Consider the following 15,667-nt stretch of genomic DNA (forward strand, 5'->3'; position numbering starts at 1 on the left):
ATTACACACATTATAAACTGCCCTATAATTACTACAACTTGTCAAACATCTTGCTACCTTCAATGTATTATTTCTACTAATTCAGACGTACAGTGTGTGAAATTTATATTGATACAATATATATAATTTAATTCTTCATAGCTTTTTTCAGCAGAGGAGCTACCTGGAACTTTAAGAAATTACAAGTGCCACCTTGGTAGAGCCTTCTTATTTGCTGTTAACAGAAGCCGGTATTTTCTGGATGCTTCATCGCTTTAAGACATCACTGCTGACCTTAAAATCTGTGCATGAGGCTGCAGGAGGTATACTTGCTGAAACTGGTAGCTGTTACTGACAGATGGGGTCCAGCGCTCATAGCACCTAGTATATGATCAATTCTCTGCTGTCACCAGTTGTATTTACTGCACAGATCCTGGGGCCATGTTAGGGGAATGTGGAGCTGATCCAATTCTACCAAGGCTCCCCTACACTAATAGCGATCTGCTGATAACAGCAACCTCAGTTTTTTGAGGGTGATAGATCACCACCACTGTTAGGCAAAAAAAAAAATATACTAAAAATATATAAAACGTTTGATTACTATGCACAGCTGCTGTAAACTTAAACCTCTGTGGTTTTTTTTTTACAGGAAGTCGCTCAGCACAGAAGCTGAGCAAGACCCAGATTATCACTGTAAAGCACTGCAGTAGCTGTGGATTCTACTGGGGTTACAGGATCCCCATGGTCCTACCAGGGATAAATTCATCTTTATAGCTGGAGTTTGGTTTCAATGGCTGCCCGACAACTCTATTCAGCTACCAGGAGTGAAGAAAATACCTGGATCTTACAAGTATGGAAAGCCATGGGACTCACACCGCATCCTGTCAACTCAAAATGCTGGTGCTGTGAGATTGCCCACTCAGGCACCCAGCGCTGTCACAAAGGGGCTAAGAGAGAGTCTTCATGTCCGTATATGCTTCATGTTCCTCTGTTTCTAAGGGCCCAAGAGAATTGCCTCTAAATTGTCTCTCTCTTTTTTGTTTTTAAATTGGCACAAGCTTGCTGGGAACCTCCTGGATGACAGCTGAATAGCCCTGAAGTGCTTAGCTGATTTGAGGATGTGAAGGTAAATTATCTTTGTGATACTTTAAAAAATATTCCTATCCTGAAAGGTTTCTGTTAAGGTTGTCTAGGACATCAGATAACCAATACTTACAATACCAATTACCTCTATACGTTCAAAGCAAATTACAGTAGAAATCTCTAACACAAAATAGAGATTATATAGGTTCCAAATGAAGTACTGAAGAAACCAGTTTTATATAATGTATGTAAGCTTCACCAACAGACAAAACACACTATGCAGTTTCACTGTATTATTTGGAACACAATAGGGATCACCTTTTAAAAAAATAGTGCAGTTGTTACCAATAACAACCAGCCAGCAACAAATGAAGCCGTAATTTGTTGCAATGGACATCGTGACAGTCCTATCCTGATAGTATGGTTGTTGTCTTCTTAACAGCAGAAACAGCAAAAGAGATCCATGCTAGCCATGTACAAAATCATCAAATTAATTGATCATAGATGAATCATTCTAAACAATGTGTTGCCTAAAAATTATCATTTAGCACAAGAAAGAAAATATCAATTTGGTCGACTTCCATTGTATTTTCCAGCATCCCTATTCTATGAAAATGATTGTTCATAGATTGTAATGATTGTTTTTCTGAATCAGTTTATGAAAGATTACATATGATTCATCAGCCATACAAATAACAATCATTATAAATCACAACTGGAACCTTACAGGTGTGGTAAACTTAGGACTTTTGCATCAGCTTAGTACTGCTAAGAACTCAGCCTCTCTCAGGTAGGAAGGCAATTGACCTAAATCAAAATAAAAATGAAGGGTTTGTCATTTGGCCCATCATGCTAAAATGATGTAGAGATTGTCATTGTGTTGGCTCTGACATTTTCCTCTTAAAAAGTTGTGAGATGTTTCCTTTTATATCCCTATAACATGAATGAAAATGATAAGAAATACAAATGTGGTAAGATCTCTGGAGATCCCAGGTCTGCACAGGTGTGAGGGTCACTACAGGGGTGCTTTTCTCCCTATTGGGTATAACATTTATTTTTACAAGAATGCAGCAGGAAGCATGACAATACCCAGATGGAGAGAGACTTTAAGGTGGGCAGAAGAGCTGAAAGCTACAGAGGCTGCTGGTGTTACCAATAATTAAGCCTCAGGTGATCCGGCCTGTAGACTGAATCTTTGGTTGAAATTTCACTTTGGGGTGGACTGACAGTATGCAGGGTGTATCCAGTTCGTTTATTTATGTACTTGCTTTTTGGGAGATCACCGTAAAGATGCACTTAAAGTAGACGCCAAGTCTCCATAAAGTCTCCTCAACTAATATATATATCACTAAGTTCTTCATTATTAATGGTATTCAGCATGGTTTACTCAGCAAATAAATAACTTTTTTTAACCATAGTCTCGTGACTAGAGATAGCATTCTCTCTCATCTTCCTGTCTAATGACGCTGAGAGGATGGGAGGAGCGGCGGAAGAGTAAGTAAAGTGTCTGCTGGCCAGCAACCCCTCTATTAAGATGGATGCAGCGATATGATGACAAGGAATAAGAGTATCAAAGGACTGACAATGCTGCAAATTCAACAGCGTTAATGTGGTGTTCTCACCCCAACACAGCAGCAGCACTGGCAGGATCAACAGGTATGGACTTGGAACTGAGGTAGTGATTACAAATAGGAAAACTTGATCTTTATTTAAGGCACATTTGAATTGGATATCTAGTCAAAGTTATAGCTTGCAAGCTGTCTAAATTCTACTGAACAAAAGGCATGAAGGACTTTGTAGAGTCATTGTCCATTTCTAAAACCACCTATCCACCAGCATGCAGGAAAAAGGGACAGTCCAAAAACCTGGATCCTTTAAATAATGACAACCTTATTTTTCAGAGAAACAAACCTTGATTAGATAGTTCTATAGGTATTTTTAAAAAAATGTAGACAAGAACTTACCAGTCGTGGAAAATAGACCTCTGCTTGAACAGGAGAACCCAATGGACTGCTTAAATGCCTGCTGTCCAACTGCTACAAAGGGAAAACATAACATATGTCAGTATCTATATTATGAGTGAATTACCTTTCCATAAATAAGTGTACCCCCAATGTATTTCTTTACAATGCACTGTACATTTGACCCTAGACTATTATAATACTCAGAGACTAGGCCTACTGTTTTCTTTTCTGTTAAAGTCCAATTGAAATCTTATACTGTTTTATCTCTTTATCTCTTCACGTAAACCTGAATGTTATAATTTATGACTTATTTATGCATGGAAATTACTTAAACGTATTTTTCTCTTAGTGAAAATGCTGCTTTCTATCCTCCCCTTCAAGTGCTCCATGCTGGCATAACTGAGTCACATCCACACCTCTCAGCACAAGTGTCCTCACATGGACATGTATAGCAGAGGAAGAGAGATGCATGTTAGGCCTGCTGTAGCAGGAAAATAGAGGTAAGACCATGAATATGAAGCCTATTGATATGATGTCAATCTGACTACAAATCTATTTCTGTGACTTTGGTTGAGCTTTAAGCTTCACGCATATCTTAACAGTGCTATGCAAACCTATTTTAAGGTGTTGTTATATAAAGCCCAAACAGCTATAGTGTACAAGGGTAAATAGGATTCCAAATTAGTGGACCCACCATACTACACAATATTTAAAATTTTGAATATATTTGTTTCATAATCCCAAAATATTAAAAATACATGTTTACTTTTTATGTTTTACTTTAATGTTGGTGTTCCATTATGACCAAAGCCCGGCAGAAGATATTCACAAAAGTGTAAGGCAACTGAACTCAAAGACGTAGTTAATGATGGAAGTCCATGAATCCCATGTTCTATCCCTAGTTTCTGTACAACCTCAATATTCCATAAAAGAATACACAACCAAGATTATGTTCCCCTCTGTGAACATATATAATGAATACTATAAACAAAAAGTCAGTGAAAATGTATGCGGTCAAATCCAGTTTGTAAAAAATCCCCTTAATCATACACATTTTTCTGAACTTTACTGCAGATGCCTAAATGATTATATTCTGTAAATAATGAGGTAGACCATGCCGACATTTGCTGAAGTGAAGTACTAAGTGGAAAGATCTACCCACTCCTAGCATTTTAGTAACTCTGTGTAGACCAGGGGTAGACAACCTCAGCATTCACTTGTGGTTCCACAACAGCTGGAGTGCCAAGGTTGCCTACTCCTGGTGTAGACATTCAGGAAAAGAAGCAAGCCAAATGTGAGAGTCCAGGGATGTAATTCCTGCTATTGTCACAAGACAAATGAGTTTGATTTTTTTTGGCAACTGCAGACTGAAATAGTATAATACTAAATCAAAACAGAGAGTGTAATTGAAGATAAAAAAATAAATTGAAGTTACAACATTGTTTAAGGAGTTTCCCTTTAAAGTCAGTACCAGAATAAACCTTCTCAGAGAAGGGGCATTACAGAGAGTGCAGTGTTTGTTTTTTCCTTGCTTTGCAGATTGTGACTGTATGACCTTCCATATACTCTAAAGCAGATAGGGCCGGCATACTGGAAAGATAAGAGGCATTCTCCACCTTTGCACCTGCTCTGTCAGATCATAGCACATGCAATATGATCCTGAGTAAAAGAAAGTGACATTCAAAATAACATTTGTGATATAGGCCTTTATGTCAACATAGGACTGATAGGAAAGTAAAAGCTAAGTGATCATGAATGAAGGCCACTATCCACTTGCCACAAATTTAAAAAAAACAAAACAAAGTACTACTTTCCTTGGTACAAATGCTACGAAGATCATGTGATCGCTCAAGACCTTGTTTTACTAATGCAGGTTTGGACAAACTAATAATAGACCAGGAGCTAATCAGTCTAAGCTAGGAGACAGCAGAAAATGTAAAGGGGTCGAGACGGCTTTCATCATTAAAGTGAACCTCTTAGTGCATGCCCCAACTTTCACTGTGCTGCCTATCTCTATGGTGCGTCAATGGAACCCCATCAAAATATTATACAATAACAACTTTCTGAAAGTTGGTATTTGCATATTACTAGGCACACTTCCCCTGCCCTACCAGAGGACTTCTATGTTTTCTCAGAAGAATTAGTACACATGTATAGGAAATATAATAGAGAAAGTTACCCAAATTTTTACACACAAACTGGGGATGTCTGAATGTTGTAGATGTCATTTGCCAGGTCATTCCAGCCCTGAGATGCTAATAACTGACCCATGTGTTGGCAGCATGCATCAATGGGATATACTTTAGTGGTTGGAGTGGCTGAATTCATGGGGAACACTTCAGAGAGTGTCTGTCGCTTTGAATCCAGAATAAGGTGGTCACTCTTATGGTCATATACAGGTGGAGCAGTTTATATAAATGAAGTTTGACCTGTATTAAACTATGGGTTTATTCTTTTGAATATATGGGGGACACTTTACAGAAGGTCTATCTTGCTGATTTCATTTCCTAGGCAGGCGTCCTGATCCTTTGGAGAAAACTTACAAGGAGCCCTTGATAGGAAGTATGACTGGACCATAAGCAGACAGGACATACAGTAAAGGTGAGCAAGTTTTATAATGGAATAAGGTGGTTGCTCTTCTGATCATATACGGGTGGAACAGTTTATATACATGCAGTTCAGATGTGTTGAGTGTAGTTGTAATTAGAATGAAAGAAAGTCCTTTAGGAGTACCGCATGCCTTGGGACATCACTAATGTATATCTTTGTGCATAGCTTTTGCTGGCAGTACCTGAGAATTATAATTATGCTTTTTTTGTGTGTGTTTACATGATAGCAAAAACTATTTGTGTTTTTTATGTAAAATGTATGAATAGCTCAGTACACATGACTTTTAGCATTGTTTGCTTCCTTTTGTTCTACAATGTACTAACATTCTAAAATGAATGTGTTCTGCTCTGTCTGTTCCCATTAATCCAGCAACCGTCATCCTCTTTAATGGCTTACTCCAGGGAAGACCTGAAGGGAACTCCATCATAGGTGCTTCAAACTGAAACACCAGATGGATAAGGATAAGATGGATAAAGATCTCACATGTACAAGCCCATACATAAAATAAGTAATCACAACAAATACACTTAAATGAGCCATTTAAATGTGCAGAATTGCAGTGGTCACATGACTGTCCAAGTGTCATTCTTTGACACCGAAGTGAGACAACTAAAATTCACACATATTTTCACAAATAATAAAGTGCCACTACAGCCCACAGACTGTTTCACTGAATTTTTTAATCACAAACTACTTTTTTGACAAAACCAAAAAAAGAATGCATTTAGTACAATGACAGCCTTTATAAATATATAATAAAATGCCAGGATGGCACACTATTCTCCTTGCACTGTGTTCAGCTCCAATATAAACAGCACTTATGTTTTCCATTCAACTCATTAATAGACTTGTACAGTAGTTATCCCAACTCAATGAATATATTACTTTTTCTTGGCTATGTGTATCTGTCATGCATGTCCCCACCTCTTGGCTTAATGCTACAACTAGGGATGTCCCGATACTGATACTAGTATCAGTATCGGGGACGATACCAGGCATTTTCATGAGTACTTGTAAACGAAGCTGCTGCCGTCAAAAAAAAGAAAGAAAGAAAAAAAGCCTAACTCTCCCGGGCACTCCGGGAGTCTCCCGCTCCCGGCCGTCAAGGAGAGAAACACTGCTTTTTCTTTTTTTTTCTTATTCTGACACTGAGCCATGTCAGAATAGAAAAAAAATAATAATTTTTGGCCATAGGAATGCATTGCTAGATTCCTATTGGCTATTTAAATTTGCAATAGCCAATAGCAAACTAGCATTGTACCCGCCCTCTGCTGCTGTCAATCAGTAGTGGTGGATCTGATGGAGAACTGCAGCAGAGGGCGGGTGCAATGCTAGTTTGCTATTGGCTATGGCAAATTGAAATAGCCAATGGGAATCTAGCAATGCATTCCTATGGCCAAAAATGTTTTAGTTTTTTTTCTATTCTGACACGGCTCCGTGTCAGAATAAGAAAAAAAAAGAAAAAGCAGTCTTTCTCTCCTTGGCGGCCGGGAGCGGGAGACTCCCGGAGCGCCAGGGAAAGTTAGGCTGTCTGGAGATCAGTGTCCCTGGTTAGCTGGTAACCAGGGATGCTGATCTCTCTGCAAGTGACCGGAGCCAGCCGTAAGATCATGGCTGGCTCTGACCAGCTGTCAGAAGCAGGCTGTCGGCCGGCCAATGGACGGCCGCTCGGCCAGCTTCGGCTTTCAGCGCGGCTCAGCCGAGGCATATGCGTTCGGGAGCTGTACGGACTGTACAGGCTATAGTGAATAGCAAGTTCGGGAGCTGTACGGGCTATAGTGAATAGCCCGTACAGCAGCCCTTCTGTTCTACTGAACCAAAGGGGTCCTGGGGCCGAAGCTACGGCTAGATCCTTCGGCTGCTTCGTGAATAGGCCCCTAAGTCTTGCCAAAATTAATATATGAATCAGCCAAGTTGTCTTATTCAAAAAGACCATGGGATACGAGAAAATCATATCTTTTATTTAGAAAATTGTATATTTACAGGCTTTCTATGTCTTTTTGAAGTCTTGCAGATACAAATGCACTTCTACTTACTCATCAGATTATGAATTATTTATGCAATTCGGAGAGCCCAGCCCTGGGAAAAAGAGACTGATTTAATTTTTACAGTTTAATTAAGCAAGGGAATATTAAACAAGTGTGACAATTCCAAGTAACCAATACAATAAAAATATACCAACCAAACATGAAAAACACAAAACAATAGAACAATAATTAGCACGTCCGAAAAATGTGGATTGTTATGCTCAATAAGGGGATGTCTTGAAGCTGTTAAAATATTTTCCGTCAGCAGTCTTATACCATAAAACGTTCCAAAACAATGTCTAACTAGACTTGAGAATAAAGGCTTACAAAATAACAAATATTGTTTCACCTCCAGGGGTGAGCATACTGCTTAAAGTGATATTAAAGCCAAGATTTTTTTTTTTATTTCTCCTTTAAGTGGACCCTCCTTTGCTGGAGGATGTTGCGCTTTTTCTTTAAAAGTACTTCTTTCCTTGTTTTCTAGTGTGTCCCCGCCATGCTCTTCCCCCCACCCCCCTGCACGGGTGCCACTATCGTTTCTAATGGAGGCACCCGTGCACGCTCGTGCCCGCAGGGGCTGTGTGCGTCCATAGACACACACAGCCCTGTGGCAGGCCACGCCCCTTGCCTCTTTGATTGATGGCAGAAGGAGCCTATGGCTTCTCTGCCATCAGTATCCTCCCCCACAACCCGTAAGTTCAGGGTACAGAGGATCGCTTCGGGACCGGCGGCGTGGATGAGCGCAGCTGACAGGTAAGTGTGGGGGGGACTGGGGTAGAAAAAAGGTGCTAGGCTGTTTTTACCCTAATGCAGATAATGCATTAAGGTAAAAAATGCCCAGACCTTAACTCTACTTTAAGCAATTGGCCCTAGGTGGCCCTAGGTGGACTATCAGGGTTCTGCTAGGGGAACCACATGGCATCCATCAATGCAGAGAGAAGGATCAGATCTAAAAAGGAAGGGCTGTGATATTGCTTCGGGGTCATTGCTGCTGGAAATGTCACCATGACTGAGCTACTGAAGATTCCAAGGGAGGGAGCAGCTAGCATAAATAAAATACTGAACTGTGGCTGGTGGCACAGAGCTGAGGTTATACATGCAGGTGAAGGAGTGATTGATGGAGATTTTATCCAGTAGGAAAAATGTTTTCTATGTGAGCCACTGACAACACTCTGACTGCAGTGGTAAATAGTGTTATTTTCCTCTGGGGTATTTGAGCATTAAATAATAATGTGAAACCAGCTACTACAATCTAAGCTTTACAAACCATGTAACCAAATAAAACACTTAGCATACCCACCATAGCAAAACTCAATTTATTCCTGACATCTTTTTTAGGTCTAACTTCCACTGCAGGCTGTCCCAAGGGGATACATTACAATAGAAGAAATCAAAATTAAATGGTTAGAGATGTTTAGTTTTATGTACAGCAGTAGCACTGATGCCAAAATGTTCTTAGTGTAACTGACGGCCATAGCGGGCTACAAGAAAATAGCAGTGCCGTCCAATGGAATTGAAATTCCACGCTGTCCACATTGAGTGAACCTCAGTGGGTGGCCCTGTCGTCCGGCCAAAATGCTTTAATCAGAAAATCGATGGAGCCAAATGCAAAATTTTGGGGCGAATAGTGACGGCAGCCGTTTGTTTGGGTATTCTGAGAGCAGCACACAATGTCAGAATACAATAACCCAGCAGAAAGTTCGTCCATCCACTCTGTTTACCATCAAAAAAAAAATAGAACAGTGAATGGCCAGCTTCAGCCTTCAGTAATTCTCAGACGGTGATGAGGGCTGATGGCTATTCTTAAAGTGGAGAGGAAAATGGTGAAGATTTGCCGTGTTATGGGGAACGTTTTGAAGTGTTAATTGTGCATAGGCAGTACCCTAACAAAAATTAAAATGTTGTCTTGAATTTCTTATGAGAAACAGGATTGCACTTCCTGGTAGGTGAGTGTGCCAAGGCTCCCCTGTGATTACAGCCTTATATCTGAATATCTACAGTGTGAGATCTATGGCACTGTTGCCTCTGACTGTTAGTCTCAGAAGATTTGGAGTGAGATGTCACTACTTTGCTAGTCTCTTTGCTGGAGGATATGGCATGTAGAAGCAAAGCCCTGCATCTACCAAGCTGGCCACCTCCACACAGAGACACTGTGCAGAACAAGGCACGGTTAGTCAGTAATGAGGAAAGATTAGCCACAGGCAATACAAGTGGATAGCTAGTCATTTGGCCTCTGCCTGCCTTTTTTGACACAGCTTTCAGACTTCAGTTCCTATTCAACTGGGAAACATTGATGGCCCATTTAACTCTTTGACACAACTCGTGTTATGTTGCACGTTAAAAAGCAATGCGTTAGGGCAGCACATTCACAATGTTTCACAGTCTGTCCAAAACTCACTACCCTGTTTTACAAACAGCAAAGCACTACCCTGCATTGCGGTGCACAACAACGCAGGTGTAGTCAAAATGAATGGCACCACATTGCATGTACACATTACCATGAAGTGGAGGTGTGAATTGGCCCTCCGGGTTTGCGATAAGAACCATTGTGGAAGTCTGCAGAAAAAAGGTAGACTGTAGTGGAAATTTTCAGCCAACTCTTCCTCCTGAGTGCTGCCAGACAACTGTCAGTGTTCACAGCCTATGACCTGCATACATTATACACACACAGATGAATATGCAGGGTATGCGTGTATATATGATAATGATAATTTACTAAAACTAATTTTGGCACGTGCCCATATTCCATCAAATGTATTAATTTACCAAGAGAAAAAAAAGGTTTGAGCTCACTCATTTTACCATCTTACAATGTAAATAGATAAATGCATGCTGTAATATATACACGTGTCAGGCCATGAACCCCATAGTATACACGAGTGCTGCTGGCCTGGTACCATCTGTGGTACATGCATGGTATGGGCCATTTTACTCCAACCACTTTGAAGTGGCTTCATATCTGAATTTTTTGTGAGGCAATTCATAGCTGGTGCGCCATGATCAGTAGAAGCTTCATTGGATAACATAAGTAGGTATTGACCCTGGCCTTGCTCCAAACGCTGCAAGAAGTAAATCGCTCAGCTACTATTCACTGACAGTTAAATCATTCCTGGCAACAAAAACAGTAACCGGACTGATTCTGAGGCCGACACAAATCACTACTACAAAACCGCTTGTGTGGCATTACCCTTAAAGTGACCCTGGAGAGGGGGGAAAAAAGATTGCATTAGAACGCAGCACTGTTCAAAGACATGCGTTTGAACATAAAAACCTGCGTTTAATTGGCTTTGCCCACAATGCAAACAGAAAACGTTGCGTCCAGAGAAGTCCATGTAAGCAGAAGTGTCATCCACACAGGCCATTGAGGTATATGGGAATCTGCTGGCCTGCATTTCATGTGCTTTTCAAATGGCAATCAAATGCAGGTAAACAAGGTCCTTGTACACAAGCCTGCCTGAACGGTGGGCACCATAAGGGTTCAATCCCGCCAATTAAATCCCCTAAATTCCTATGCTTGTTTGGCTTGCTGGGAATGTAAACACTTGCACAGAGCTACACAATACCAAGAACCCCATCCCCCTGTCCCCAACATGCAAATACCAGTCCCGAATCTTCGCTTTATGTGACATTATGTTCAGTCAATAAAGGAGATTGACTGCTATCTACAAACGGAGTGCGAGCAACTTTATGGTATTTGCAGTCGATGTGCGGAGGCATCCGCGGTCACTTTTGGCACCCCCCAGTTTTTCTTTTGGGCTTTATCCGGTCAGGAGTGCGATGGGATCTACTACATTCCTGTCCCCAACATGACACTGCCAATCCACATGTGCCCTATACCTGGAGATAAGAGCAGACACATTATTATGGTGGTTACTATGTGTCTGTTTTTATTCCCTAAGGGCCAAAATACAGTTTTGCTCTGCAGTGTGGTAATACGCGCGTTAGCTTAAAGCACATTACGGTGCTGTGTATTTTAAATGGAACTGCAACGCATTAAGGAGGCGCAGTTCCAATGCAGCGTACAACAATGCATGGTAATTCCCTACTGTGCGCTGCTTAGGAAAAACTGCTGCACATCCTTTTTGTGTCCATTCTTGTGCATTGGCAGCCCATTAAAAATGAGCCTTACACAACGCACATTAACGCATGACACAACATGCAACACAATACACATTAACAATTGACAGAACATGCAACGCAATACACAGTGCTGAAGAATAGCAATTCAAAATGATCTCCATTCTTTCTTCTGTTTTGGGGATCTTGTTTTATTTTGTGTAACATGAACAGAAACTTGTCAATGGGCCCGCAAGGTTTTGTTCAGGGGCGTAACAATGTGTGCTGGAGACCTATAGCAAAACTACAACCCACCCCCTCCCTGTCTAATATCAGCTCCAAGCCAATTGCTCTGATAATACAGAATACTATTAGCTTAGATAGCAATCGTAAAGAGGTCCCAAACTTCATACACATTTATTTTATCCATACGTATTTGCCAAATGCTTTTCTTGACTGCATAAATCTGATCACTGTGCAACCACACTTAGCTGGCCCCCCAGTACTCCTGGGCCCCATAGAACTTGCACGGTCTGCTATGGCTATAGTTATTTATTTATTATTAATACAGGTATTCACATCAGTCCCTGCCTTCCAGGAGCTTACAATCTAAGGTCTCTATTGCACATGCATACAGGGCCAATGTAGACAGGAGCCAATTAACATTCCAGCATGTCTGTGGAGTGTGGGCGGAAACCGGAGTAACCAGACGAAACCCACACAAACACAGGGAGAACATGCAAACTCCTTGTATATAGAGTCCAAACCGGGATATGAACCGGGGACCCTCAGTGCTGCAAGGCAGAAGTGCTAACACTGCTCTTTTGACACCTAGGCATTTTGTCACTCAAAGCCTAGGCACGACAAAACGCTCAAGACAAGGAATCCTATTCATTTCTATGGCCCCTGTTCACACCTGAGAATTTTGTCACGTGTTTTGTCACACAAGGTTGCCCACTGAAGTCTGTGGGACCAAAAAGTTCTGTAATCTGCCAAAAAAGTAGATCATGTACTTTTTACAGTGACAGGTGTTTTTCTACTTGTGACAAAACGCTCAGGTGTGAACAGGGAAATGAATGGGACTACTTGTCTTGAGCATGTTGTCACGCTTAGCTTTGAGAGACAAAACACCTGGGTGTGAATGGAGACTAACAGGCCTATTCACTAAAGGGTAAAGAGAGTGGAGAAGGCAGGAGAATTGAACACTCTAGGACAACATAGCTGGAAAGTGAGCTGAATTGGAGAGTTCTCCAAACTCTTCACCCTTTAGTGAGTAGCCCTGTATGTCCAGTTTTACCCCTCGCTGCCAGCTCCTGCCGGCCCTCTAATAAGTTCATCATGCCGTAAGTCAAAGGGGTTCTTCCTGACCATATGATTTCCATCGCAGTGGTCACATAATCAATAACCCATCCCACTATCTCCCGATCGTAAACAATAACCCATAGCGATCAGTACAGCTCCGTCACTGTGCTGGCACAGAATATCCATATACATATATACAGCAGCCTGGCATTAAAGCCCACCTACATATATGAGTCCAACAGGTGGGAAGGTGTTCATGTATAATTAATACTATTGAGCTTATTCAAGCAAAGATGAATGAGGAATGACTACTATGGGTCGCAGTGTATTTGAATGGCCAGGTTTATTTGTACACATTTCTATAGTTGTAGAGTTGGCTTCTGAACACACATGAACCACTATGAATAAAAACAAACAGAGACTTCCTGTATAAATGACAGCTACCCATCTATATACAGAGACAGACATGAGAGCTGTCACTGGTGATAATTAGAGTGTCTTGATGATCATCAGCAATGAATGGCCCTCCTGTACATGATGGTAAATAAATGAATGCATGACCCCCCTGCCCATGCTGGTAAATAAATTAATGCATGCCCCCCTGCCCATGCTGGTAAATAAATGAATGCATGACCCCCCTGCCCATGCTGGTAAATAAATGAATGCCTGCCCCCCTGCTCATGCTGGTAAATAAATCAATGGGTGACCCCCCTGTCCATGCTGGTAAATAAATCAATGGGTGACCCCCCTGTCCATGATGGTAAATAAATCAATGGGTGACCACCCTGTACATGCTGGTAAATAAATCAATGGGTGACCACCCTGTCCATGATGGTAAATAAATCAATGGGTGACCACCCTGTACATGCTGGTAAATAAATCAATGTATGATCCCCCTGTCCATGATGGTAAATGAATCAATGGGTGACCCCCTTGTCCGTGCTGGTAAATAAATCAATGGGTGACCACCCTGTACATGATGGTAAATAAACCAATGGATGCCCCGATGTCCATGCTGGTAAATAAATCAATGGGTGAACACCCTGTCCATGCTGGTAAATAAATCAATGGGTGAACACCCTGCCCATCCTGGTAAATAAATCAATGGTTGACCCCCTTGTCCATGCTGGTAAATAAATCAATGGATGCCCCGATGTCCATGCTGGTAAATAAAGCAATGGATGCCCCCTCTGTCCATGCTGGTAAATAAATCAATGGGTGAACACCCTGTCCATGCTGGTAAATAAATCAATGGGTGACCCCCTTGTCCATTATGGTAAATAAATCAGTGGATGACACCCTGAACATGATGGTAAATAAATAAATGGATGACCACTCTATGCATGATGGTAAATAAATTAATGGATGATCCCTATGCATGATGGTAAATAAATCAATTGGATGGCCCCCTGTATATGATGGCAAATAAATCAATGGGTGCCCTCCCCTGTATATGATGGTAAATATATCAATGGATGACCCCCCCTGCACATGCTGGTAACTAAATCAATGTATATGATGGTAAACATTGCCATGTCACAATGCCATGTCCTGAGCTGAGGAATGCCCCATTCTTCCACAGGTATCTCTGAGGACGTGGATGGTGATACATGGCAGGACATTGGAGGGGGTGACACGGGCACTAATCCTGCCAAACCGGGCCCCTCCCCCTGACCACGATGACTACCTCGTCCTGCCAGCTTTGTCCCCCCCGGTCTGAACCTTCAGTCTGATCACTTACCATCGTCTCCCTCTCTACCAGGGACCCCGCCATCTTGCCTGTACAGCGGTGCAGCAGGATCGGATCGGCCGGTGGAGGGTGCTGGGTGAAAGGAGGGCAGCTGTGAGCCCGTCTCAGCTCTGGGGATGACGGCACAAGGAAGCCGAGGCTGACCTGGCAGATTGGGAAAAGCTCCTTCAAGCAGGCAAGGAGAGGGAGGCGGTGATCGCGGAGGAGGAGCTGGAGGGACTGGAGATCTGCTGGCAGGCTGGGGATGATTGTCTGCACCCTCTATTCATTGCAAGCCCTACCCTGACACCAGGGTGCTGCACCCACATCACCCTGGAACACTTCTCTCAGGTCTGCCTGACTCAGGCTTCATCACATCTGTCAGGACTGGGATTGTGGACATTGCATCACGGGGCTGGAGATGCCATTACAAACTGTTGCTGTAGAGGTGTTCTTCACACCCAAAGGCTCGCCCTGGTACCTGGGATGATTGTAAGCTCCTTTGGGCAGGGTCCTTATTTTCTGTCTCTTTTCTGTACGTGTCTGCAGTTTATCATTTGCATCCCTTTAATAGTTGCAACACTGCTTATAGGTTGGTTCCTTTTAAATAAAGAGTAAGATTCATTTTGACATCTCGAGCTCCCCCAGCTTGTGCTTCATGTTGTGTATAGAGGCTTCGGCTGGATTATTGCTCATGCCAGACTTTTTATCATCCAGGCTTCTGTGGAGCGCAAGGGTTCCTCCAGAGGTGTCTAGGGGTTCTTTGACCAATGAGCAATCTCTGCCTCTCACATAAATAATAATAATGTAAGGGGACCTTTCACTGTCACCAGTGTAAGGAAACCTTTAGTGTAAAGGGGCCTTTCACTGACCATCAATGTAAGGGAGCCTTACACTGGCCACCAATGTGAGAGAGC

General features: G+C 42.0%; 1 protein-coding gene across 1 annotated transcript in view; it reads right to left on the reverse strand.

The window, feature by feature from the left end:
* LGALSL (galectin like) overlaps nt 1-15,052 on the reverse strand; it is a 38,915-nt gene extending 23,863 nt beyond the window's left edge. The window contains exons 1-2 of the mRNA XM_018555734.1: nt 14,763-15,052; nt 3,027-3,098 (exon numbers count right to left, since the gene is read on the reverse strand). Coding sequence (XP_018411236.1) covers nt 3,027-3,098; nt 14,763-14,795 — 105 coding nt within the window. The 5' untranslated portion in view covers nt 14,796-15,052. The remainder of the gene's footprint in view (nt 1-3,026; nt 3,099-14,762) is intronic.
* Between the last annotated feature and the right edge of the window lie 615 nt (nt 15,053-15,667).

This window comes from Nanorana parkeri, unplaced genomic scaffold (assembly GCF_000935625.1).
Source record: "Nanorana parkeri isolate BGI_ZX_2015 unplaced genomic scaffold, ASM93562v1 scaffold11, whole genome shotgun sequence".
In the NCBI taxonomy this organism is placed as follows: domain Eukaryota; kingdom Metazoa; phylum Chordata; class Amphibia; order Anura; family Dicroglossidae; genus Nanorana; species Nanorana parkeri.